This window comes from Chlamydotis macqueenii, chromosome 10 (genome assembly GCF_036417535.1).
Source record: "Chlamydotis macqueenii isolate bChlMac1 chromosome 10, bChlMac1.mat, whole genome shotgun sequence".
In the NCBI taxonomy this organism is placed as follows: domain Eukaryota; kingdom Metazoa; phylum Chordata; class Aves; order Otidiformes; family Otididae; genus Chlamydotis; species Chlamydotis macqueenii.
In genome coordinates, this window is record NC_141565.1 from 22,219,918 (window position 1) to 22,243,685 (window position 23,768).

Here is a 23,768-nt window from a genome sequence, read left to right on the forward strand (position 1 = left end):
ATCCCTTCCCTGCCGATGTGTGCCTGACACCTTCCCCGTGATGAACGCCTCCTCTGCCAACCTGCCTTTTTTCCCCTCCGTGATGCAGCTGACTATGGCAAACCGCGTCGTTAGTCTTGGAGCCAGGTCTATCCTCCAAAGCAAGTATAATTCCCTCGGCCGTCTCCGCCGGGGAATCTGAGTGTTATGCTTTCAGGCAGAAAATGGGCGATGTGTACCATCAAATGGAAGGAGAGATGAGAGATTAATGCTAGAAATAAATCATTTTGGGGTTCTTTTTTTTGGGTGTAAAAAGCAGCCACAAGTCAGCAAGCCTCACTTTCTAGTTGAGAATCAAGCCGCTCATTTAAGCGTTCCTGGCTCCATGGCGCTGGGACATCCTCCTCCCTTAGTGATGCCCTGGTCCGAGAGGAGCCGGGTGGGGTTTCTGAGGGTGGAGGGGGAGGCTGCAGGGTGGGAGCGTTCCCTGGGGCAGAGCTGGAGGTTGCGCTGGCGCTCTCCATCCGGATGCTGGACTGTGAATGGCACAGAAGAAAACACCCAGATAAAATTTGACATGCAGAGCCTGCCTCCAGCCAGCTGGGGATGGGATGCTCCCATCTTCCCCTGGTAATTTCTGATTTCGGTCCCTGAAGTGCTGCTGGTAACTTCTGTCCCGAATAGAGGCAGGCACCGTGAGCATCCCGCTGAGTGAAGCGGGGAAATGGCCAAAGGTGCTCGGGTTTTGGTGGCTTCGCAGCCAAGTGGTGCTCATCCCTCCCCTCGCCTGGGCTTCACCAGCCCCCATGGTGCTTGGGATCCGCTCCCTTTCCTCTGCTCCCCCTTCCTTTTTGTTTTTGTTTGGTTTTTTAAGTCTGTTTTGTTGCTTTGTAGTTAATTTGTATATTAATCCTGAGATGGAAAATAAATGAACCTATTAGACAGTATCGTCTCTGTATGTGTAAGAATGATGATTTAATCAAATCACGGTGAATTACAGTAATGACAGATTTATTTTAATTTGTAAAATCTCATAAAATAACTATCCATATCTCTTAAGAGGTATTTGCTGAAAAAAAGTAATTTTCTTAAGTATGATCTATGGAGAACATTGGGAAATCGCTAAATCTTGTCACACAGCGTAGTACTTGGCCGCGTACAAGAGTAAGAAGTGATTATTCCTACTTTTACGTTTAAGCATCCAGCTCTTTTGGTGGGGTCACCTAATTCCCTGAGCCCCTGAACCCAGAACTCTTATGTTTAGCACCCTGCATGTAAGTTGTCTTAACGTCTTCAGTTTGAAAAGATTAAGCTTAACCACAGGCTTAAGTCTGTCGTTGTTCTAGGGAATATGTTGGCTTGTATTTCCACTTTAATGGCTTTGAATCACATGAATTTTAAAAAAGTATCTAAAATTAGATATGCATTTAAGATGTCCCTCTGACTCAAACCCACTGACTGTTAGGACGGATTGTGTTTGCAGGTCAGCTTTGTGGTTCGTGGGAACTATTTTGCAAACTGATCTTTAATAGAAATTTAAGCCATGAAACCCATCGTGGGATTTCCTGAAGCCCACGGGCAAGGTTGGTCGGATGGTAGCAGTGTCACCACGCTAGCAAATGACCAGCGTTTGCTGAGAATGGAATGTTTGGGTTTTCCTTTCCTTATTAGCCACGCGTCTAATGTGAAGCTTAAAAATAGTGAGATTGTTTAAATTGATCCTACTTTCTCTTAATTGAAAAATATTTTTCCTCTAGTTTTCTGTTAAAAAAAAAGTTACTTTGAAGTACATCTGGTGCAATTGTCTGAAAATAATGGTGGCAAAAAAATGAAATGCTAGTGATTTGTTGGCTCAAATCCCAGAGCAACAGGTGTGGTGTGCATTCAGCTCAGCCAGTGTGTGTCAGACAGTCATAATGACTTCTCTGGCAGTGTTCTTAGAAGTGATGTAGGGAAAAAACAGAAAAAAAAAACCCAACATGTTCTAGGAGCAGTGGGATCCCACTGAGCGCTCTTTACTAACCTTTAAGTTGCGTGAGAAGCTCATCGCTGGCGGGGTTCCGTTAGTTCCGTGGGGGTGCACAGGTTTGCACCAGGCGGTGTGAAACACCCTGACGTTCCTCCCCCGGTGTATCCAGCTGCACATGTGTGCCAGCATCTCGTGTAGAAGTTGTACAATATTTGTGAAATTAAAAGTTAGGCCGGTGAGCACACTACTGGCCTTGCTCCTCTGGAACAGGATAGGACTTTCCACTCGGCCTTGGCTCTGTGGTACTTTGCGTGGCCCAAAGGAGGACGATTTGCAGAGGTGATGTTTCTGGAGGTCATCTCTGGGATTTTGGCTTTGTGGAAACAGTAGTGGTATCATCTGCAATGCGGCCAGAACCAGCCGGTGTGTGCACAGGGCTTCTACCCGGTAAAGAGTGAACAGGGATTTGGCCTGCTACCTAACTGCGTCCCTCTGCCAGTCAGTCACTTGCCTGCTTGTCTTGATCAATGGAAAATAATGATTAAAAATGTACACTGTTAAACAGGGATCCATATTCCTTCTTGAGAACACAGGGGGATCATTAAAAAAAAAAATCAATGAGAATGTTGTTATTTGTTATTAAATCTGTAAAGGTTTGGAGTAATTCTTATGGAATTCTATTGCAGTTTTATCAAGACTCATTGATTTTATCTTATGAAGTTACAGAGCGCTGTTCCCAGGGGTCGGTTCGTTTGGCACAGGGGAAGGTGTGCCGTTTCCCTTTCTGGGCCGTATATATACCGCACATCTTACGGCTGAATATGCCCTGTGAAATGCTCTTTTAATTATGAGTAAAACCAATACACACAGGTTTACAGGAAAACAGATTTAGCTTGTACGTACCTAAAATCTAAGAGTATTTTCTTCTGACCCATCCACACAAATATTTATTTCCCTTAGGAAACTTCAGCTTAGAAGAGCAGAAACTGTGCTGCCCTTTCTAGAGACCATGCACAGAAACATTCGTAAGTCACAAATTTGTCATTAATTAAGCAGAGAAGCTGTAGCAGGAGAGTTTTACTAAATGATTTCCCTAAAACATGGAAAACCCCACTTAAGTGCCTGCCTTGGCATAAACAACAGGAGGGGATCAGGGGTCTCAGCCGTCGCAGGTCGACTCTTCTCCTGCAGCTTCTTGCGGTTTTATTCTGGAAAGTTTTCATTTTGGGCTGCAAACACAACATTAAGGGCTGGACAGGCTGTCCAGAGCATGTGGAATTGACTCAGATACTCAGGGTGGAGCATTTAGCACTCAAATTGCCGCTGAGGTTCTCTCCTATCCATTGTGGTGTTTTGCCCACTGGTTTCCAGGATTTGGTTGTGGTCCTTCAGGTGCTGGCTTCCAACGAGACAGTGCGGCGCTGCTGTGGGATGGCCTCTTGCCTTGGGTTTGTTGGCATTCTGAAAACCCTGGAGTATGTGTTGAGGAGAGACCTAAACCTCTTTTCTAGGGGGGCTGCAGGTAAAATTTTAATTTGCTTTCAGGCTGTTTCTGGAAGGCCGCAGTACTGATTTGTCTGGTTTGATTTTTGGAGGTGATGATGATCATTGGGTTATGAGCAGTGGGTTTTGGGTGCGAGTCATGAGCAGCAGAGTTAGAATTAGGAAAATATCCATTACAGTTGGGTCAGCAGTGCACAGAGCTAATACAAGGAGACAGATTGACCCTGCTCCTAATCTTCTTTCTTATTTGAAAACATCTGTTTACATGTTGTCTATTTTTATCCCGTAGTGGATGGATTGCTATGCTAATTTAACGATGCCATATGTTTTCCCTCTGACTCAATCTCACTGTGTGCAGTGCCAGACTGAGTCCATTTACCCACCTATGTCAGCGAGGGAAATTGCGGCTATGGTGCCAGGAACTTTTCTCTCTTTCAATGGAATATGTATTTACTGTCATTTCTAACCACGAAATCAGAAGGAACCATGTGATCATGCAATACAGAGGTGTGGTTTAGCATCTACAAGAGCTTCCTCCTTCTGTACTTCCACCTTCCTCTGCAGTTCCAGTACAAGCTGTAAAGCCAAGTAAAGGGACAAAATAGATATTCTGAGATTTGTGTCTTCAATGGGCTTGCATTTTTGGATGTGAGATTATTTAGTTCTGAGCCTCTCAGTGTGCAACCAGCAATTTTTCAAGTCCTCTTTACGGCTGATCTGCTTTTTCCAGGTTTCAGATTTGCAGTTTAAATACCCCAACGGCCTTCTTAGTAAAAGGAGAAATTCTTGTAACCCGAACTTGAACTGGGATTACAGTTCTGGAGGGTTACATGAAAAATACTGGCTCTAAACTTTCATTGCAAGCAAAAGCTCTGACGTTGCTCGTTGCAGGCTGAAGACGGATTACTAGGAAGCCTTAGGGAAACTGCCAGCACTAGTAACAGTGGTGAGCATCCCACCATTTGAATATGCTTGTTGTAAGACTGATAGAGCTCTCTGAGGAGAATACAGCCCCCTTACGTCAGAGGGACTCTCGGATTTGGGACAACCTGTCAAACTGAGCTGGGATTTTGGCTGCCAGGAGCCGGTAACCTGGCTCGAGGCGGAACGATGGCTGCCTGCTTTCCTGGCGCCGCTGATGCGGAGGTGATAAACCTTCTCTGTGTTACATCCCGAGAGTACTTGACTGTGCCACTCCATGTGCTCTTCTGAACAGATGAGAGAATACAGCTTCTGTCAGCTGCAAAAAGGAAAAACGACAAGGAAAAAAGACAGAAGACTTCGTGTATGAGCACGTAGACATGCACTAATATTTGTCCTCATGCAAGTCTTCAGTTTGCCAAGCAAAACCAAAAGTATGCAGGGATGGGAGTAAAATGAAAAAGTTGCAGTGGGAGGGTGATGATCTCCACTGGTCCCACTGGTGTCTGTTGGGAGCAGCTTCACCCCAGCTGGGACGGGACCCCGAGCCGCTGAGCTGCTGACGCTCAAAGGTCAGGTTTCTGCTGTCCCGCTGGCACTTGGGGTGTCTGCCCGTTGGTTTGCCGTCATCTGTATGCACGAGTGTGTCTTTAGGCTGTAAGGAGTTCTTAGCTGTGAAAGAGAATAACGGAGAGGATAGTGCTTACAGACAGCAAGGTGATGCAGTAGAGCCGGGATGTTACCGTTGCTCACTGGGAAAGTACGTATTTGTGTCAGAGATCTGTACTGGAGTGTGAGAAAAATCCTCTGAAATGAGTGTGACCTTTGCAGGGATATTGTCTGAGCTGTTAAAGTATATCTGGCTCGGTTTTAAACTACAGAATTTGAAAACTTGATAGAGAAAATCCCTACGCTATGGCAGGTCTGATTTGTGATGAGAATTTAATAAACTGTATAATTTTGTGGTAGAGTTTTAATTTTTTTTCTTTTTGTCCTCCTGGTTTGTAAGCCTTTAGATAAACTTTATTCTTTAGTCACTATACACACACGAGTTTGTATACAGTGATATATCCATGTTTGTGTACATGTCTGTATCTACAGGGATCCACATTTCTGCAAAAATAAAATAAAGCCAAAGCAAAATATTTTTTTCTTGCAAATTGGTGAGGTGCAAAAGACAGATTATGGTTAAAAGCCGTGTGAAAACGATGAACCAGTCGCCACTACACAGCTATTTAATAGTTTTTTGTGGTTTTTTTCAGTGACTACAGAGGATTATGTGTTTTGCATAAAAGAAGACTCAGGGGCTTCAGGTATTTTTACTGAGCTTCAACTCAGCTGTTAAAAAATTACCATTTTTTCCCCCCCTTATGTTAGTACTGGAGTTGTATGTCATTTTTACTCTCATAGCGCTGCAGGCTGTTTGTGGCTACGTGGCTTCAGTGACAACTTGAACCTCTCGGGTCTAAGGAAACCTTCCCCTCCACTTCAGGATGCCTGAGCCAAGCGTCTGGAAAATCGCTCTGGTTCACAGTGACCTCAGAAATTGTGCTCCCCAGGTTTATCTGTGCCTTTGTGAAAGGAAATTGAGGGGAGAATGCATTCTACGAGAACAGTGAGGTGTATTGGTCATGGCCAGCTTAGGTGAAGCTGCACCATTTCATTTATTTTCGTTCCTTACTGGTATATATCTAGTCTATATATCTAGTGTTTTCTGCTTATAACTATTTTTATGTCTTAATGTCTGTTTTACATGTGTTTTACCTGGATTTATGCCACACATTTAGTAGCAGAGTAATTAGGTAAAACATGTGACAGATTTCCTTTCCCTCCACAGCCCTCTCGCGTGGGTAGAGCCGTGAACGTGTGCTGGGCGTTGCAGAAGATGTAAACGGAGTATTTGTTTTTCAGGCTGCGGTACTTCCCGCGCAGTACGAGCCAGCCCTCAGCTCTCTACCTGTCTCCTTCTCCAGGGTTTGATACTTATTTCACCTCCCGCACCCTGGAGAACAACCGAAGGAACGTCTGGTTCGCAGAGTACTGGGAGGAGAACTTCAACTGCAAGTTAACCATCAGCGGGTCGAAGAAGGAAGACACGGACCGTAAATGCACAGGTAACGTCATTCACCTCGCCGCGCTCGCGCTGCCGTGCACGGCTGCACGGGACGACTGCTCAGCTGATGTAAGGAAGCGTGGCTGGAGACAGATGGAAAAAATAAATTGAATTTTTGTAGGTCATGCAGAAAATGAAACAGCAGCAGCAGCCTTGCAGGACAAGAGAAGTAGATAGAGTGAAAAAATATTCTTCTATTTCTTACTTTTTGTGACTGTCTATCCAGCAGGAAAATCCGTATTTTCCTCAGGACTTTTGTTTGAGTGCATTGTGGCTTGGGGTTTATTTTTTAGTTTGTTTTAGGGGGAGAATATTTCCACAAGTTGAGCCTTGTCATCCATCTGCTAATCACAAATTGGCCACCTACTCTGTCATATCGCCATCTGCTCACGGTCACGTACTAACCGTGTGTGTCTGGATTTAACTTCTGAAGGAAATGCACCTGCGGGAAAGTATTAGCGCAGAGTGAAACATTTTTGTTTTAGGTAGCATAAAGTTGTTGATCAGACTTTTGTTCTCACTCATGTTATGTAAGAAATTAGAGTTAAATAAATTTGTGTAGCCCCGACTCGGTAACATAGAAAATGCACTGTCTGCATCTCTGACTGAGGCTCGTGACCTTTACCGGCGTTTGACCACTATTATTTTCTGGTGGCTGACAGATTCGCTCTTTTCCTTTTCTGAGGTACTGCCCACCATCTGAAATATCATGTTTTCCAGGAATTCCTGTTTCTGATCACATGATGATTCAGGGAATTATTTTTAGTGGCCGAGATGCCCAGGTAATGGTGGGAGTGATTTAGTTTTTAACCAAGTTGTGCACTTCTCCGCACAACCATCGTCATGATGTGAGGTGATACAGTTTGTTGAACTTGAAGAGTTTATTTTGAAAGGAAATGATGGGCGAGACGCGTGTTCTTCGAGTCACGTGGGCCTGACCCAAGTGCTACCAGGTGATCCACAGGGACAATAGCAGCATTACCCGTTTAATGATCTTCTCTAGAATTAAGGTATTGGGTTGAGGGTACCTGCCTAGAAAAGTATTTCTAAAACTCAAAAATTAAGGAAGACTGCCTTCAAACTGCTAGGTCCCTGGTGAGCCTGTGTCTGTAGTGTGGGGTTTTGGGGCATTTTCTCAGGACTTAAAGTGCAGTGGATGAGCTTCAGCCAGGACATATCTCCTGTGGCACAGATGGTAAAGCCAACAACACCGTCTGACGTCTGCCTTGCCCTTGTCTCCCTTTGCCTTTCTTTCCTTCTCCTTTTATTTTTTTCACAGCAGCAGTTTTAATGGGTTATGTTGAATAATTGCCTTGAATTTTGATCAAAGGAAATCAGTTCATAGGAGGATTTGTTTTACTTTGTTTGAAAATTGATGAAAACTTTCCATATTTCATATCATCTGCTTTTGGTTTCCATTGACGGATGGGAGTAGGAGTGTTGTGCATAGGAACAGCGCTGGGAATACTCTCTGTTAAATTTGGTGTTTGGGATCTTCCCCGAAGGCTGGAATTTGACTGAAAATTGCTAAAGAATCTTTAGGATAATTTCTAAAAGTGTATTATCACCTTCTTTGTTGATGCCGTTATTTTACCACAATTGCTTACAGCCTGTGCTTTCTGTAATGTAGAAGTGGTGTTCTGCCTTCCTTCGGCATAGATCCAGCAGAAACGTTTATTTTCGATGGCTAACGTACCCTATCGAACTGAAATACCGCATTACAGCTCGGTATTGTACCAAATGACATGCCTTGACATCTTCCTTCCCTCTTCTGCACACTGAAGTAAATCGTGCATCAGAAAAAGCATTAGCTTTGAATTATATTGCTAGTAGGAGTCTAAATGTCCCACTGATGTAATAATATTATGAATGATCATCATCATTATTTTGAAATTTGATTGGTAATTTGTAATGCAGCGAGGTACTAGGCTACAGGCCACTGGTTTCTGACAGCACCTGAGCACCGGGGTGAGGTGCCGGAGGCTTGGGCTCCAAGTCGAGATGCGTGCACGTCGCAGGGAGCAGCTCGGTGCTCGTGGGCACGGATCGGGATCAAAAAGAAAAGCTTCTCCAAGACGTCACCCTGTGGGCAATTGGCTTATTTGGCCATGGTTCAGGGCACGATCCAGTGCTGCTAGGTTGTACGGCTGCCAAGGACACCTCTATTCTTGTGCAGATGATTCCTGCTGGGATGCCTACGCCATCCATCGTACACCTACGGCAGAAACAGCCAAGTCCCATGCTTTTCCCCAGAGAGAAGAGGGGTCCGTTCCTCGTGCGAAACTGGTGTAACTTCACTTGGGTGCTGCCTCTGTGCTCCCCCAGCCCCTGGGTGCTGCCTCTGCCCTCAAGGGATGCTGTGGTTTGCTTCTGAGGACACTTCATCACACTACATGAGGAATCTAGCATAATCACTGGAACAGCATGATAGCAACAAGCATTGGGTTTAGGCAGTTCATTGTTTTCCTAGTAGCTGCTTACATTTAAGGATATGAGAGACACTCACTTCAGTCACAACAGGCCAGATCAGGTTAATTTAGGCATATTTTGGAAAAAAAAGTTATTTCAGTACCATTTTTTGTGGTAAAAATGTGCTTTTCTAGGAAGGATGAACGGAAGAAAACTGTCTTTGCAGAGGAGAATAGCACTGTAGTTCATAGCTGGGATTCTGCAAAGGCAGCCGTGCCGGCACTGTGAGTAGCCGGAGGCACCCACGGTACCAAGCATGCCTGCTTTCCCAGTGACCGCCCCCTTGGTGGCCAACCTACTGGGAGAGGAAATGGCCACACTTGACTGTTTTCACTTATTAAACACAGCTTTTAATTTGAAGAGCTTTGCACTCAAGGAGACTTAATGAAGTGATCTAAGTGTGATGTCACCTTGGATGTCATTTATCAGAATGTAGATTACTCAGAGAGCTTTTCTAATTATCTGCAAGGGTAATCAGTCTGAAGGCACAGCCCAAATGATGGCTCAGACAATGACTTGCTCTGAAGAAAACGCTGGGAGAGAGCTCCCTGCAAGATGAAGTGACAGATATTCAGCAAAAGGGCTTGTAAAAGAGGGACGGTTGTGTTTAGAATTTAAATTGGAACAAGAGAAAATGGCTCCACGGGACCCACGTTCACCTTCCCGGGCAGTGTTGAGCAGCGTCAGGGCTCTGAAACCTCTCGGTGCGCAGTGCACTGAGGAGCATCGTGGGTGGCGCTGGGACCACGTTCACGTGCCGTGAACTCCTGAACACGTCCTGGGGCACGTCTGAGCCCAACCTTTGTCGGGTTCCTCGGGAAGGCTGGAGGAAGGGCACGGGGGTGTGCTGGAGGGATTTAGTAAAGGAAAAGTTTAAAATAGCAAAGGAATAGTTATCATCTATGTTTATATAGTAAAGTTGTGCGGCACCATATCCTCTAACTGCTTTTTGTATGAGAGGATTTACGCTTTGAGGGGGAAGAACACAGAGTGCCGAGATCTATGCTTGGTTTGTGTTTTCTGAAAACAAATGGTGATTCTGGGCAATACCTCATGGATCCAAAATGCTGGGAGGAGCCCAAGTCTGGATGCCCAAGATTTTGCATGTCACCCCAAATGTGGCACTGTGCTGTGTTTTGTGACCATGGAAAAGGAGGGGTGGGGGCAGACAGCCCAGATGATTTTGGCAAACCACTTAGTTATCTCTGGTTTAAAATTATACCAGTAGCTGGGATTTTTTTTTTTTTTTTTGAATAAGGAAGCTAATAGCAATATCCTGTCTTTCTTTCACCAGCAGGCAAGATGATGACTTGTACTCTGAAGCCATATGTTAGGGAAAGAAAAATAATGAGAAACAAAAGATGTAGCAAATAGCAGAGCCTGAGGATATGGGAATATTATTTATAATTTGACTACAAAAAAGTGATCTAGTGCATTAATAGATTAGCAAAGTGCAATTTTCTATGGAAAGAAAAATAGTTTTCAAAACGCTATCAAGATTCCTCATCTTAGGAAAAAAATAAATTGTCTGAGATGTTTCAAGAAACTTAATGGCAGATGGCCAATATCGAAAGCATTTTTTTTAAACAAATGCCAGGAGCCATGGTGTGTGTGATTCACTCTTTATGAGAACAGCTTTATGGTCTTCATTAGGATGAATGTCTATTGGACTGGAGGGTGTCAGAAGACCTTAATTGTTCCCAGTGCCACATAACTCATGTCAGGAAGAGGGATTAAATTTAGACTGGTTCCTGCTGATGGTGTTGAGGGCTGTGAGTGCAGAAGGTGCTCTATTCAGGGTTGTTGGGGATGGCAGTTTTGTACCAACGATGGCAGGGTCAAACCAAAGCTCTGCCGGAAAGCTGCCCGGTGTTTGCAGGCAGCAGCACAGGGCTGCGCCACCGACTGCTCACAGCTCCTCCTGTTCAGCATCACAGCATCTGAGTGCCATGGCAGACATCAAGAATTCCTCAGAATTTCAGAAATTGCAGGTTTAGGAAGGTCCAAACCGTCCACAGTACATTTTTCTTTTGCCCAAGAATCTGCAGCTTGGAAACCCTTCTGTCTCTTGCGGGTGTGCTCAACGTGAGCGTACCTTGAAACGCCTGTCCAGGGCTGCACAGGGGCTGAGCCGTGTGATCACCTCCCTTTAGTGATCAATTTTCTGTACATCAGGATGATTTCTTTTTCTCTACAGCTGTGCTTCATAAAGCTGGGAGAACCTTATTATCTCTATGCATGATGCAAAGAGAAGTTGACTGATTTGTAAGCTCTGTGGTTGAGCAGCTAAGACTGTGGAGGTCCAGGCTTTGTTGCTGTTCCTCTTACTAATTTTTTCTTTTATTTTTTTTTTTTTCAGAATGAGTTTTTTTAAAAAAATCAGTGGTTTTTTTTTTTTTTTTCTTTTATTGCAAATCTTGGTCGATGATCTTGACCAAGTCCCTTTGTTAATGCCCACTAAATCCTGCCTAGGCATTAGTCCTGAACTGTAGTCTGCTCCTAAGCAGCAGTTAGTCAAGATGCTAACATACAGAAATACTTAAAGTAGGGCTGGTTGTCATGGATCCTATACACAAATTGTAAAATAATTTGCTTTAGGTCAATTTTTGGCTTGGATACCCATCCCCAGCTGCCACTGGACGCAGCAGGATTTACACGCCTGTATCTCAGGGTGGACTTTTGCCGGGATTTTGTGCTGTGTGATTGATGACACAGACAGGAGCAAAAACGCTTTCGGTTAGCTCTTGTTACGGAGATTGCTCCGCGCGTTTTCTCCTCCAGGCTCTGAGGTGTGAAATGCGTGTTAATGCATGTGTGTGAAGGTATATAATATTTCAGAGCAGAAGGCGTAAAGACTAAAATTTCTCTTCTTTTGCTTGCCCTGCAAGCTGCAAACAAGGTTAAAGGGCAGACCAGGATGGGAAATTTATCTCCTCAATTACATCCCGTGCTCTGATGCGGGTGAATAAGTGGTCTAGGCAGTTGTTTTCCTGCTTTGCTAGCACGGCCTGCCTCTTCCTCCCTTCTTTCTCGGGATACTTACATAATATTTCCTTGCTAGTGAGTGGCTCATCTCTATTTTTGTAAAGTGTTTCCATTGACAACTTCTGCTTTTTATTTTCTTTCAGATGGTAATTGTCTTTTTCAAGTTATTTGTGATCTTGATTATAAGCTCCCTCTCAAACTGCCATGTTCAAGGGGAGAAGGAAAAAAATCCAAGATGTATCTATATGCTCCCTAATAAACTGGTTCTTACCAAGCCCAGCTTGTCTTTGGGTGGCTCCTCTAGGCCAGGACAGCTATAGTCGTAGCTCAGAGACAAAGGCTTACTTGAGGATGCATGGTTAGCCAACGTTCGACTTAAATCTGAAATTCAGGATTTCAGTTCTCTGCTCTTTTACTAGATTGCATTGCCTCTTATTTTGTAAATACTTCAATGATTTTCAGACTGCCTAAAGATATAAATGCTAACACTCATGAGAAAGAAGTTGACTTTTTTTCCTGAATAATGTGATGTGCATGAGTTTAGGAGCAAATGAACCATGTTATGCACTGGCTTGCAAGTTGAGCGGCTATGCACAACTCTTTCTAAACCAAATATTCTCCATATAATATCAAATCATCCACGTGTACACTATAGCTTAATGACCTCTATGCTTTCATTTCAGAAAGTTAATCTCATTTAGCATCACAGTACTTCAAAATATATATATACCAGAAATTCCTAAAAGAACCCTGCAATGGTTGGTTCAACCAACAGTAAACCAACCCTGAAGAGTTTATTGTGAAGGTAAACTAGTTTTATGGATTTCTAAACTCTATTATCTTTCAGAAATGCATTTCTTAGAATCACTTATACTTCTTGATTGCCAAGGTGATTTGCCAACAAAGCCCTGTGATGCAATGACTGCCTTCTTCCTACCTACACACACATTCCTCTATTTGCAAACTGCATTTTTACCGAAGTGCTCAAACATAAAGGCAGCTCCAGTTTAGGCCTTCTAATCTTTAAAAAGTGCTGCTTCTATACATTTTCTCGGTCACTGGCTTCTCTGGCAATTACTGCTACAGGAAGCGTTCTTCGTCTGCGTGTTAGCAGTGTACGGCTGTAAAATGTCCATGATGTACATCAGTGTCAGCTAGCCTGGTGCCCAATTTTTATGACTGTAGCACTTCAGCACTGGAATATAGATGAGAGCCATTGCGTATGTTTTAATAGGAATGTTGAATGCAGAGAAAACCTCTTAGGTAAGAAAACTAGGTCAGTTTTCTAATCTAACATCTATTCCCCTAGATACACATGCTGACCTGAGAAAAGAAATGTTATGGTGGGTTGAATGAGTGTAATTAAGGAAAATCATTGACAGACGGAAGTGGATGTAGCTTCCCAAAACTTACTGCACCAAGGCTTTCTGTAAACCACTGAATTATTATTATGATACTTAGTGTGTAATATTGTTATTTCAGGTGTTGGATTAACAAATTCAGTAGGATTTTCTGCTGCACTATGCTCCTTCTAGGTTTTACTCTAATGCTTGTGAATGAAGACCAACTATAGTACAGGAATATTTTTTTTTTTTTTTATTTCTCTCAGATGAGGAATACATTGCAAGGCATTGTGAGAGCCTGGTTTCCACAGTCTGATTAGGGAATGTTAGCTGGTTAGGCATAGTTCAAGCTGACTACATCTGCTTTCTGTGGGTTCGGTGGTGTTGCCGGAGTTGCTAAGTACAGCTGTATCTCTCTTTGCGTATCTGCTGTGGCAGATGTCTGACTGTGGGTCAAGCATATACCGACTTAAGGAAAAAAAACAGCCTTTGTAGTTACAAAAAGCTTCCCTGCTTGTTACTGGCGTAGAACAGTTGGTCTGATTTCTGAATTTGTTGGGCAATTTGAGGTTATCTCTCTCCAGCAGAGTTGCAGGAGGCTGTAGAGCTATGCTGGCACTGCAGAGGAGATTAGGAAGAGGTTCCTTTAGCCGTCAGAAGACAGACACAAATGGCATGTACCAGCATTACGGGTGGGTGCTCTGCACTTCCTGCGCCGTGCTGCTGCCCAGACTCTGCCAGCTCACCGTAGCCTGAAGGAGATGATGTTTGGGCTGAAATTTTATCCTAGCACAGAAGGATGTTCTTTGCATGGTTAGCTCTTTTGTGGTGAGCGCTAGAAACTCGAAAGTTCATCTGCTTTCCCCAAGAAAATCCATGGGGATTGGATTGATGGTCTTGAGATAAAGGCTTTGTCTATAATGAGATCTTCTCAATTAGGATGGGCTGGATAGACGGCTGTAACTACATAGCTGTATTATTGGATCTTGTATGTCTTTGTAAAACGACAATACATGGATTATATTGCAAAGAGGCCTGATTGTCATACTCTGCTTGTTTAAATTACAGCATTTACTCTAGCATATTGTTAGTTTTTCTCAAGCCCTAGTACTCAACTCCTTTCAAAGAAAAAAAAGAGTTGATTTGGAGAAGCCTTCAGACTTTACACCTCCTGTGTATACAGTAGTGTCTGCGCCATGGGTGAATAGCTGAGGAGTGATAGCTCTGATCTTATTTTGGAGAGCCCTGGACATACGTGCTTGTCTTGTAAAGACAGACCCATTTGTTTGGTGCTGTTGTGCATGCTCCTGGAGTGCCATGAGTAGAACCGTTGCAGCTGCACTGACTGAGCTCTCTGCGCTGTGTGTAGCTGGAGGAAGCATCAGTGCCGTTATGAAACGGCGTATATGGGCGCTTGCATGGTTATCGACTAATAATTGTAGCTGTGGCATCATGAATGTCTCTTTGCTCACAGGCATCAGGTTTCTGATGATGCTAAATATGCTGGAGATGGATGAAGAGTATCTATTTTTCTGTCAGCACTTAACCAGCTGCTGAATTCTAACTTGCACAAATAATAGCTGCTTGTTTGATACTGCGAGCATTCTGCAATCTTTAAATTAAATCTCTTGTTAACGATGACTATCACCGGGTTCTCAGCAATACTATTATGTAAGTTCCTTTGAAAATATGTTTAATCCTTCAGAAACTGAACCAATGTCTGAATTCATCCAAGGGAAGCACTGATGAAGTGGGGTTTTGTTGTCTGTCTATGAATTGTATGCCATGGAAATTGTCCTTGCAACACTGTTTATACATCATAACATATTCCCTACATTGTGTGATTATCAATGGATCCAGAAAAGTCAACCAAAGGAGAGATGTTGAAAAAATGTGATGTGAAAAACGATGTTGTCAGCTCCTTTTCCATACAAGGAGGTGTTAAGCATCGCCTTTACAGAGATATAAAAAGTGTGACCAGGAGTTCTTAAACTTGCATCTCATTTCTATGTCATCTGAAGGAGGTTGTGCAAGAGGACTCCCTTCTTTCTGTGTAATCACTACTCGGGGTTTGGAGCTTTTTTCCTCTCTTTGTTGCAGTATTTATCTCTTGTGAAGATTCGCCTGAAGCAAGAGACCTAGCTGCTCAGTCTCTTAGGAATCATGATGATGAGCACTTGAGACTCTAGTAGGAAGTGAGGTTAAATTATTTGTCATCACCTTCAAATAGATCTTTTGGAAGCAAAAAATGCTCATGTCAATAAATTGCTTTTGTGTTTCACCCTTCTCCTGACATCCCAAGGTACTCCATTTCAAATCCATGGAACAAAAGTGCATTCTCTTGAAATCACTTTGTGTGCATATGTCTCGGGTGTCAGCTACTTCACTGCTGAAGAAAATAATGTTGTTGCATGGCTCCTGATGATCATAAGTTAAAAAAATAAAAAAAAGAAAAGCAACCTTTAAAGAACAGGGGCATGTAAGAACAACAGAAGATACACACGTTGCAAGACAAATGGGGTTTATGTTCACCTTCTTCTGATGTATTCTGACAGCACAAAGGGTTGCAGGGTTTCTTGCTGCACCCAACACCTCGGTTCATCTGTTGGTTCTTTCTCTTGTACCAAGCTCCGCTCCCCTGAGACTCCCCCAATGTCCTGACGTGGCTGGGCTGGGGGTTCGAGACCGCTCCTGAGTCAGGAGGCACGCGCAGCACCTGTGCTGCGGCTTTCATCTGTAAGAAGATGATGGCTTCTGTGGGCTTCCTTCTCTTTCAGGAACAGTTAATAATTGAATTTCTGTACACCCATATATATACAGGAGAAATTCCTGAAGTGTGTGGTAAAGCTTTGTTTGCTTCTTCAGCTAAACCTAAGAGGGGGAAATATTTGCCATGCTAGGGTTGAAGTTGGAATTAAAATTGTGCCCATTGCTTATGTTTATCTCTGCAAATAGACTTTGGGCCTGATTTGCTGCTCACTGCATTACTGTGACCGTAGTTTGATGTAAACTAGAGGGAACATTCAGCCAGGCCCATTCATTTGGATATTTTAATTGTTTGTGTAGTGTTGAAGTCTGAAGAGTAGTTGGCGTATGTAAAAGATGGCCATTGCTTTGCAGGTTCATTGCTAGTTCAAATTTGGGCTAACCTAGTCTCCTTAAAAGGTAACTCAAGCTGTGTTTATACGAAGGGTAGCACACTCTTGTTCTAATTATATACATTAATGCCTGATTTCTGGGTAGGCAGTTACATTTGACTCCATATATGGACTTTACTGTACACAAATTCTCCACGTTTAATACTCAACTAAATGGCTGGTTTCAGTAGGAGAAAGCATTCTTGTTACTGGAAATTCTATTAAGTTTTTCAAATTTTTATTACTATCTTACTTGGATGCTGTTAACATTGCTTTTGGTTTTTTAAGTGGATTTTTCTCAGGTTCCTTTCACAGCTATCTTCACTGCTAAAAGTTTTTTTTTTTTTTTTTTTCCTCTTGTGGATGTGGTGAACCGTGCTTTTGGAACTTAATATGCCTGATCAGTATTGTTTGCGTGCAGCATTTCAATCCCAGATTCGCTTCCCGTGGCACACGTTTCTGTTGCATTGATAATCTGGTTATGGAGCTGAGCTGAAACCACTTAAAAGCATTTTCCTTGTCAGGGCCTAGAAATGTAATAAGGTCTGTAATCAATGAGAGATGAGTGAAACGATGAAAAGGACAGCGTGTGGATCTTCACAGTCTGGAAGCTTTCTTCCCCTGCTGAATTATTTGCAGGATTTCAGTGTTTCCAGGGTAGCCGAGATCTAAAATTGGAGGGGCTTTGGTAGAGGGTGTCTCAAGCATGGTATGTAGGGTGTGTGGATCAGACGTCAATGGTGCAGTTTGGTAATTACAGAGGGAACCAAAGAAGGAGAAGTGTAGATGGTTAAAGATGTTCATATGGGGGATTGTAGTTTTGCTTATCTTCAAGGAAATCACTTTTGTGGACGTATTACGACGTTCATGGAGGGAGGTGGCTCAGGCTGGCTCTGGACAGCAGAGTGTGGCAGCGGTGAGGCCGTGGTTCATAACGCAGGAGGGCGAGGTAAGAACACGTTAGCTGAGCAGCAATGGGAAAATGGGTTTCGTGCCTCTCTTAAAATCATTAAATCTCACAGTCGTTAACAACTCTATTTCCTTTCCTTATTGGTATCAATCAGCTAATTTAAATTCATTCATCCCTATTTCTAATTAAGGACATTAACAAAGGAATTTTCCCCACTTGTATCCTCCAACCGAGCATTTGCTTTGATTGAATCTCTCTCAAATATTTGCAAGCGATGACTCTGAGGGCTGGTTTCTTGGAGCTCTGGGCAGTACCCAGACCCGCAGGTACTGCAGGAAGGTGTTTGAGACCCACGTGGGGGTAGGAAGAAGTGTTGTGCTGCAGGTGGAACGCGCGGGATGGGGTGTTGCTACCCTTGGAAAATAATAGATGGCCCTTGGTGCTTTCGTCGATGTGGCTCGGAGCGCTTCACAAGCAGTAACTATATTTTGCGAAACCCCAGTGAGACAGAGGTTTTGCAGCTGGACAGATTGAATCATGCAGATGTTACCTGGCCACAATAAAACAAGAAGTAAGCAGACAGTTTCAAGCAGTGTGGGGGGGGAATCAAGAATTTCTAATTCTTAACCTGTTGTGCCTTGCTTCAAGCTCTGAAAGTACTGTTTGGTTTGCTGCTTAATTGCAGTTATCTGCTCACATAACAATAAAAGCAAGACGACCACCTTATTGCCTGGTTCTACAGTCATGTTTCCAGGTTATGTATTCATCTCAAGTCTGAGAGGAAGAGAATGGTTAAGGCACGAGCCTACCACTTAAAATATTTCAATTCACCTTTTTCCTCTGCTATTTGGTTCTTTGGGGTCTTTGTGGTTTAATTTCTGTGTTCCGATTTTTTCCATCTGCAAAATATCTCCCTTTTCTCAGCTTTTTGGCAGAGGGTTTGTCATTTCTAAAGCGCTGGGTGCTGCGACGAGCAAGGAATGACTTTCAAAGCGCTACTCTTCCCCCTGTTGCAGTTGGGATGGCATTGAGTGTTTGGATTCCTTAATTTCTTGCCTGCTCCGGTATTTTAAAGACAGTCAGTGGATTCTGAAGGACATTTTGGTCTCTGCAGGTTGGGCAGAAGGGAGGTGCACGGTTAATGCAATACGGAGCTTCCCAGGGCAGTGGTAACAGCAGGCGCGTTCGCTCAGTTCTCCGGAGCGCCCCTTCAGTTGCATCTCAAGTGATTCTTTCTTCCCTCAGTCTGGCTCTGTTTTTCAATTAGAGACGGGGATTTGCGACAGAACAAAACATCAGAATTTTTAAAATACCAGCTGTGCTTTGTTTTAAATGCTTCCTTCTTTCAAAGGTGTACTTGGGGAGCATACGGACTGTGATGTTTTCTCTCTCTCCTGTAGGTTAGAGTTTCAGGTTTGTGGTTACGGTGGGATTTGTTACTCTGGATTATGGTAGAATAACTTGCAAGAAGTGTTGATGATTCTACTATCAAGAAAGAAGGTTTGGCTTTGTTTTAATTAGTAAAACCATAATTCAGAACGTTTTATTGTATTGACCAAAATGTGCAGTGCTTTAAACGTGCTCTGAGAGGATTCATTTGTATTTGATATCAGGAAAATACTGTTTCTTAATGTCCTCCTCTGTGTGCTTTTAACGTGCAGGACAGGAGAGAATTGGCAAAGACTCCCACTACGAGCAGGAGGGGAAGGTGCAGTTCGTGATCGACGCTGTGTACGCCATGGCCCACGCACTCCACCACATGAACAAGGACCTCTGCGCCGACTACCCGGGGGTCTGCCCCGAGATGGAGCACGCGGGGGGCAAAAAGCTGCTCAAGTACATACGCAGCGTTAACTTCAACGGTGAGCTGGCCATATTCACCCATGTGACTTCTCCATTTAATTTCACTGTATATATTTTTTCATTCAATGCAGATCAAGACTTTTTTATTGTTTCACTGGGGTTTGTGGCAGAAGACCATGTTTATTTAGCATCTGTTTGAAAACATCATGTTTTAGCCAAGGCAAATAGGCTACTACTGTCCAAAGAGAGAAATGGCTGCTGCTATTTTAGGATGCCTTCCAGAAGGCTGATTTCCTGTGGGAGGAGTAGCTGGGTAAAAGCCTAAGCTTGTCTCTGACTAAGTATGCCCGTTGAAACCCCAGAAGTTTGTTAGTATAACACATCATTTTTCCTCTTTATTTATTTTGTTTCCTGTACTTGGTGGAAACTGACTGGATGAAATTCTGGTACCCTGAACCCAGCTTAGCTTGCATGGTCAAGAGAAGGGCATGGTTTAGTGGACATGGTGATGTTAGGTTGATGGTTGGACTTGATGATCTTGGAGGTCTCTTCCAACTTTAAGATTCTATGATTCTAAGGGAGAGGACAACTGAAGGGCCAGGTCCGCTTGCAGAGCCAGAACTATGTAGTTTAGATAGTAGTTACTCCAGCCTTCATTCCTCTAGTAAGACTTCAGAGGAGACAAAACATCCTGAGAACGTGGATGGGAGAATTTTATCCCTTCATTTGCTCATCATTTGTCCACCTGTGCTTCCTGAGCGTGGCCGTGATGGTTGCAATAGCAGCTGTTTCGTACACTACAATGGACTTCCATCTATTTCTCTCTTCATTGCAATGTATGAATATCAGCAAAATTTCCTTGCTTCGGTATGTTTTATTGTAATTTTATTTGTTTCATTAACAAGTATTCACCTGCAACCAGCCCAGAGGCACCAGAGCAGACCACGTACAGCAGGTAACATCACAGCAGCCTGACGCTATTTCACTTTCGTAAACCCTTCCAATGTACTCACAGTACTCACAGTAAGGAGGTCTTACTGCTCCGCCCTAGCTCTGTGTAAGATAGAGATCTGAGATTTAACCAGGAGACAAACGTTAAACCTCCAAATCCATATTTAAAACATATTTAGGGAAGTACTGAAAAAATATCCTTTGAGATGTGCGAGGCAGCCAGGGCTGTGGCTGTCTGGGAAGAGGAGCTTGCACAAGCTTCGTGTTCTTATTGGGCAGCACGGAGAGGTGTTCCCTACTGCGATCTACTAATAAACATTTTTATTAATAAACTTAACAAGATCCACACGTTGCCAATAGGACCTGAGAGACTTAAAGGCAGGAACACAGATGGTATTTCATGGTCAAGCTTGGTCATTTGGGGCAAGGATATTTTTCCTTCCTGTATAAATCATCTTAAAAAAGCAAGGTGAATATGAGGACATTTTAATTTCTTTCCTTGAAGTAAGTGGTGTTAACTACAGCCAGGAGCAAGTTTTGACATGAGTGATCTGAGGAGGTCTGGAGAGTTCTGCTTTCCTCTTCTTGGAAGGTTAATTTTAAAGGACAAAGCTCCTGTAGAAGTGCAGCGTACATGTACAGTATTGCACTTGGGTGGGTTTAGTTCTGAGAAGCTGCTCACACATGGTCATCTCTAGACAGTTCTTGCATATAAAGTTGCTGAATGGTCATCTAATACAGCCAAGAAATAATTTATGAGAAATTGAGTGTCCAACTAATGTTGCCTGCTGTCCAGCTCCAAGAAGTGGTTTGCACCAAGTTTGGTTTCCTTGTTTGTGTTTCCTTGGTCAGACTTTATTTTAAAGGATGACTTTTTTTCCCTCCATTTGTGGTTGATTTACATGGCCACGTGATGTTTTTCTTTGCTTGCATACATGTAACTATGTCCAGCACAGGGACTGAAGCAGTGGTTTGCTTTTTAGTATGGAAAGGAGAATGGTGGTAAAATTGAAAAAACTTTAAATCTTTTTAATTTCACTTGGCTGTGTGGGTGTAGGCACTCCCTGTGGGAGAAGAACCAATTCCTTTTTGAGATTCATTACCCAGGGGCGGAGTTTAGCAGTATTTACTGGAAAGCAGTATTTAGTCTATGCTTAAAATCATCTTCTCCCAGTCTTCTACCTAAATTTGAGGTAAAACCCAGAAAGTAGAGCAGTGGGGGGTGCTTTGTCCAAACTGCATGCCAGAGAGAAAAAAAACATAGCCCATTTTCCAGCATCCTGAGCCCATGAGCTTGAGATCCTCTTTGCACATGATAGATCTCCCCATCGCTGTGCAGCTGAAATCATCCTATCTGAACCCACTTTTGGAGTCTTTTCTTCCTTGCAGAGGTAATGACATTCATGCAGAAAGAGCTCAAGCAACACTTTAATGAAGAGAGTCTGTATTTGTGCTAGGAGCTCCGTATGAATTTTGATGTCGTCAGGCTGCCTTGAGAATAAAAAGGCCCAAAATATGGAAAACTTAGAACCTCAAGTGCTCACGCAGTGAGATTCTGAAAATCTCAAAGTGCAAAGTGGTTGTATTTTTGCCAGTGAAAAGGATAAAGATTCTGTTCATACAAGCCATTCAGGTCCTCCAACTGCAGTAGACCTGAACTGAATAATAAAGACATGCTTCAGCTCCTTACACCCGTCTCGCACCCCATCCTCCTCCTATTAATTCATTTCTCATCTTGTGGTGATTAAGAGATCGAAATCCTACAAATTCAGACAGATCGTGTCTTTTTTCTTTTTTTTTAATGCATCCTGCAGGTGAAAGGGTGTCATGTACTCTCCGTGTCTGCGTAGTGAGAAGGCAGCTTATTTGTGGGGAACCGGAGATGAATTAAATTGTCATCGCCGCTGAATGAGCGAGAAGCTGCAGTCTAGAGGCGAACACTCAGTTTCTGAAGTGCTTGCTGGGGCTGAGCAAAATTCTTAGAAATTTCAATAGAGGGAAAATAAATCCTAAATTATCAAAAAACAACTGAACAACCATACGTTTTAATAAGTAGAAGATCAAGAAGTCAAATAACAAATAGGATCATTTTTGAAAATACTGTTTCTTCTCTGTAATGAGGTTTTCATAAATTACTTTTTATTATTTTCATAAGTTCACAAAGGGACCTGAATTGCAAGTGGAGACTGAAATGCTGTAGCAATTTAAAGCAGAACTGGTGGGTCCCTACAGAGCAGTGGTACAAAAAGAGCACCAAGGCACGCACCAGCGCCCACACAAAGGTCAAAGAAGGCTTGCACTTACTATGCAGATCCTTGGCCAGGAGTCCAATTACTCCACCTTCAAAGTCAGGAGACAGGACACTTCTGCTCGACTTATGACCCAAGATTATCAGTTCTTTGCATTTCTGTAGGTATTTATCTTCCCTACAGATGCCAGACTTTTCATAGCTGTTTTTTCTGTATAATTTTAACATGTAAATGGTGATTTACCTGAAAATAGAAACTGCCGTTTACTGCTGACTATCAAGTATCTGTATCCATGCATGAGGTCAATGTCCCAAGTGTATCCAGTGATCTTAAGGATTATTCTACATGTCAGTGTTTAAAAGCTGTCTGCATGCAGCTATGCAAAGCAACAATTAGCAGTAACCTACAAAAAGTTTTCTTGCTCCTGCAAAACACAGAAATGGCACATTTTGGAGTGACAGTTCCTGATATGTTTTCACTTTAGGACCTCTTAGGTCCATAACAGCACCTATCCTTCACATTAGCCTTCTGCTTATTGAACCTGTTGTCCACTGCCTGCCCCTTGAGCAGGGAACAGGGGTCCTGCCAGCACCATCCACAGGCAGGTAGGTAACCTGCTCTGGGTGCTTGGCCGGGGGATGGAGAGGCTTTACTCTACCCCATGCACTGTGGTGGGGTGGCTGTGGCTTGTGGCTTGGCCAGGAGGGGTTCTGGGCAACGTTCCCCATGGCCCATGAAAGTGTCTGTAGACGTGCTCTTGGATACTCCCCTTCAGCCTACAGAAGACTTTGAGCAACAGTTTGTCTTGGCACTGTTGGCTTTGGCATGGCTGTGACGATGGCGTCCGCTCTCGGGCTGCCTCCTGACATGCAGACATGGGCACTTCTTCATGTCCATGCTGGGGTTTTGTCGGGATGTGGGAAATCCACAAGTCTCTCTGTTGCATTTTTGGGAGCCTCACTTCATCTCCTACTCTTTGAATTGTGCTTTTTTTTTTTGTCAACTCTGACAAAACAGAGCTTAACTAATAATATGCAGCCTTAAGAGTCGTGATTAGCTAAATCCCATTTACCATTTGTGCTGACGTCCTGAAGAAGCCTAGGAATTACAGCCATTTCTTCTTATTCACTTAGCGTGTTTTCACTGTAAGTGTATTCCGGCTACATTAATCTGTAATGACAATTAAATATCTGCCTAGTGCTCGTAAGGAACCCGTGAGGGGAGATTTCAGTGGAAGATTTTTCTGTACCAGCCTTTGAACTGAATCTGTATCTGATCTCGGAGGATTGTAGGAAACAATTTAACAGGGCTAGAATGGAAACTATGCTAATTCACTCCTTCAAATCTTTTTTTCACTCACTGGAATTCAATGAAGAATGGGAATCATGAAGAAAACCATAATCTTAAAGTTCAGTGCTACAACAGGAGAGATTTTT

General features: G+C 43.2%; 1 protein-coding gene across 3 annotated transcripts in view; it reads left to right on the plus strand.

Moving 5' to 3' along the window:
• The window catches only part of GRM7 (glutamate metabotropic receptor 7), a 273,711-nt gene that overhangs the window by 165,514 nt on the left and 84,429 nt on the right, over positions 1-23,768 (plus strand). For all 3 annotated transcript variants that reach the window (XM_086755674.1, XM_086755675.1, XM_086755676.1), the window contains exons 5-6: positions 6,346-6,486; positions 18,991-19,191. In XM_086755674.1, coding sequence (XP_086611800.1) covers positions 6,346-6,486; positions 18,991-19,191 — 342 coding nt within the window. The remainder of the gene's footprint in view (positions 1-6,345; positions 6,487-18,990; positions 19,192-23,768) is intronic.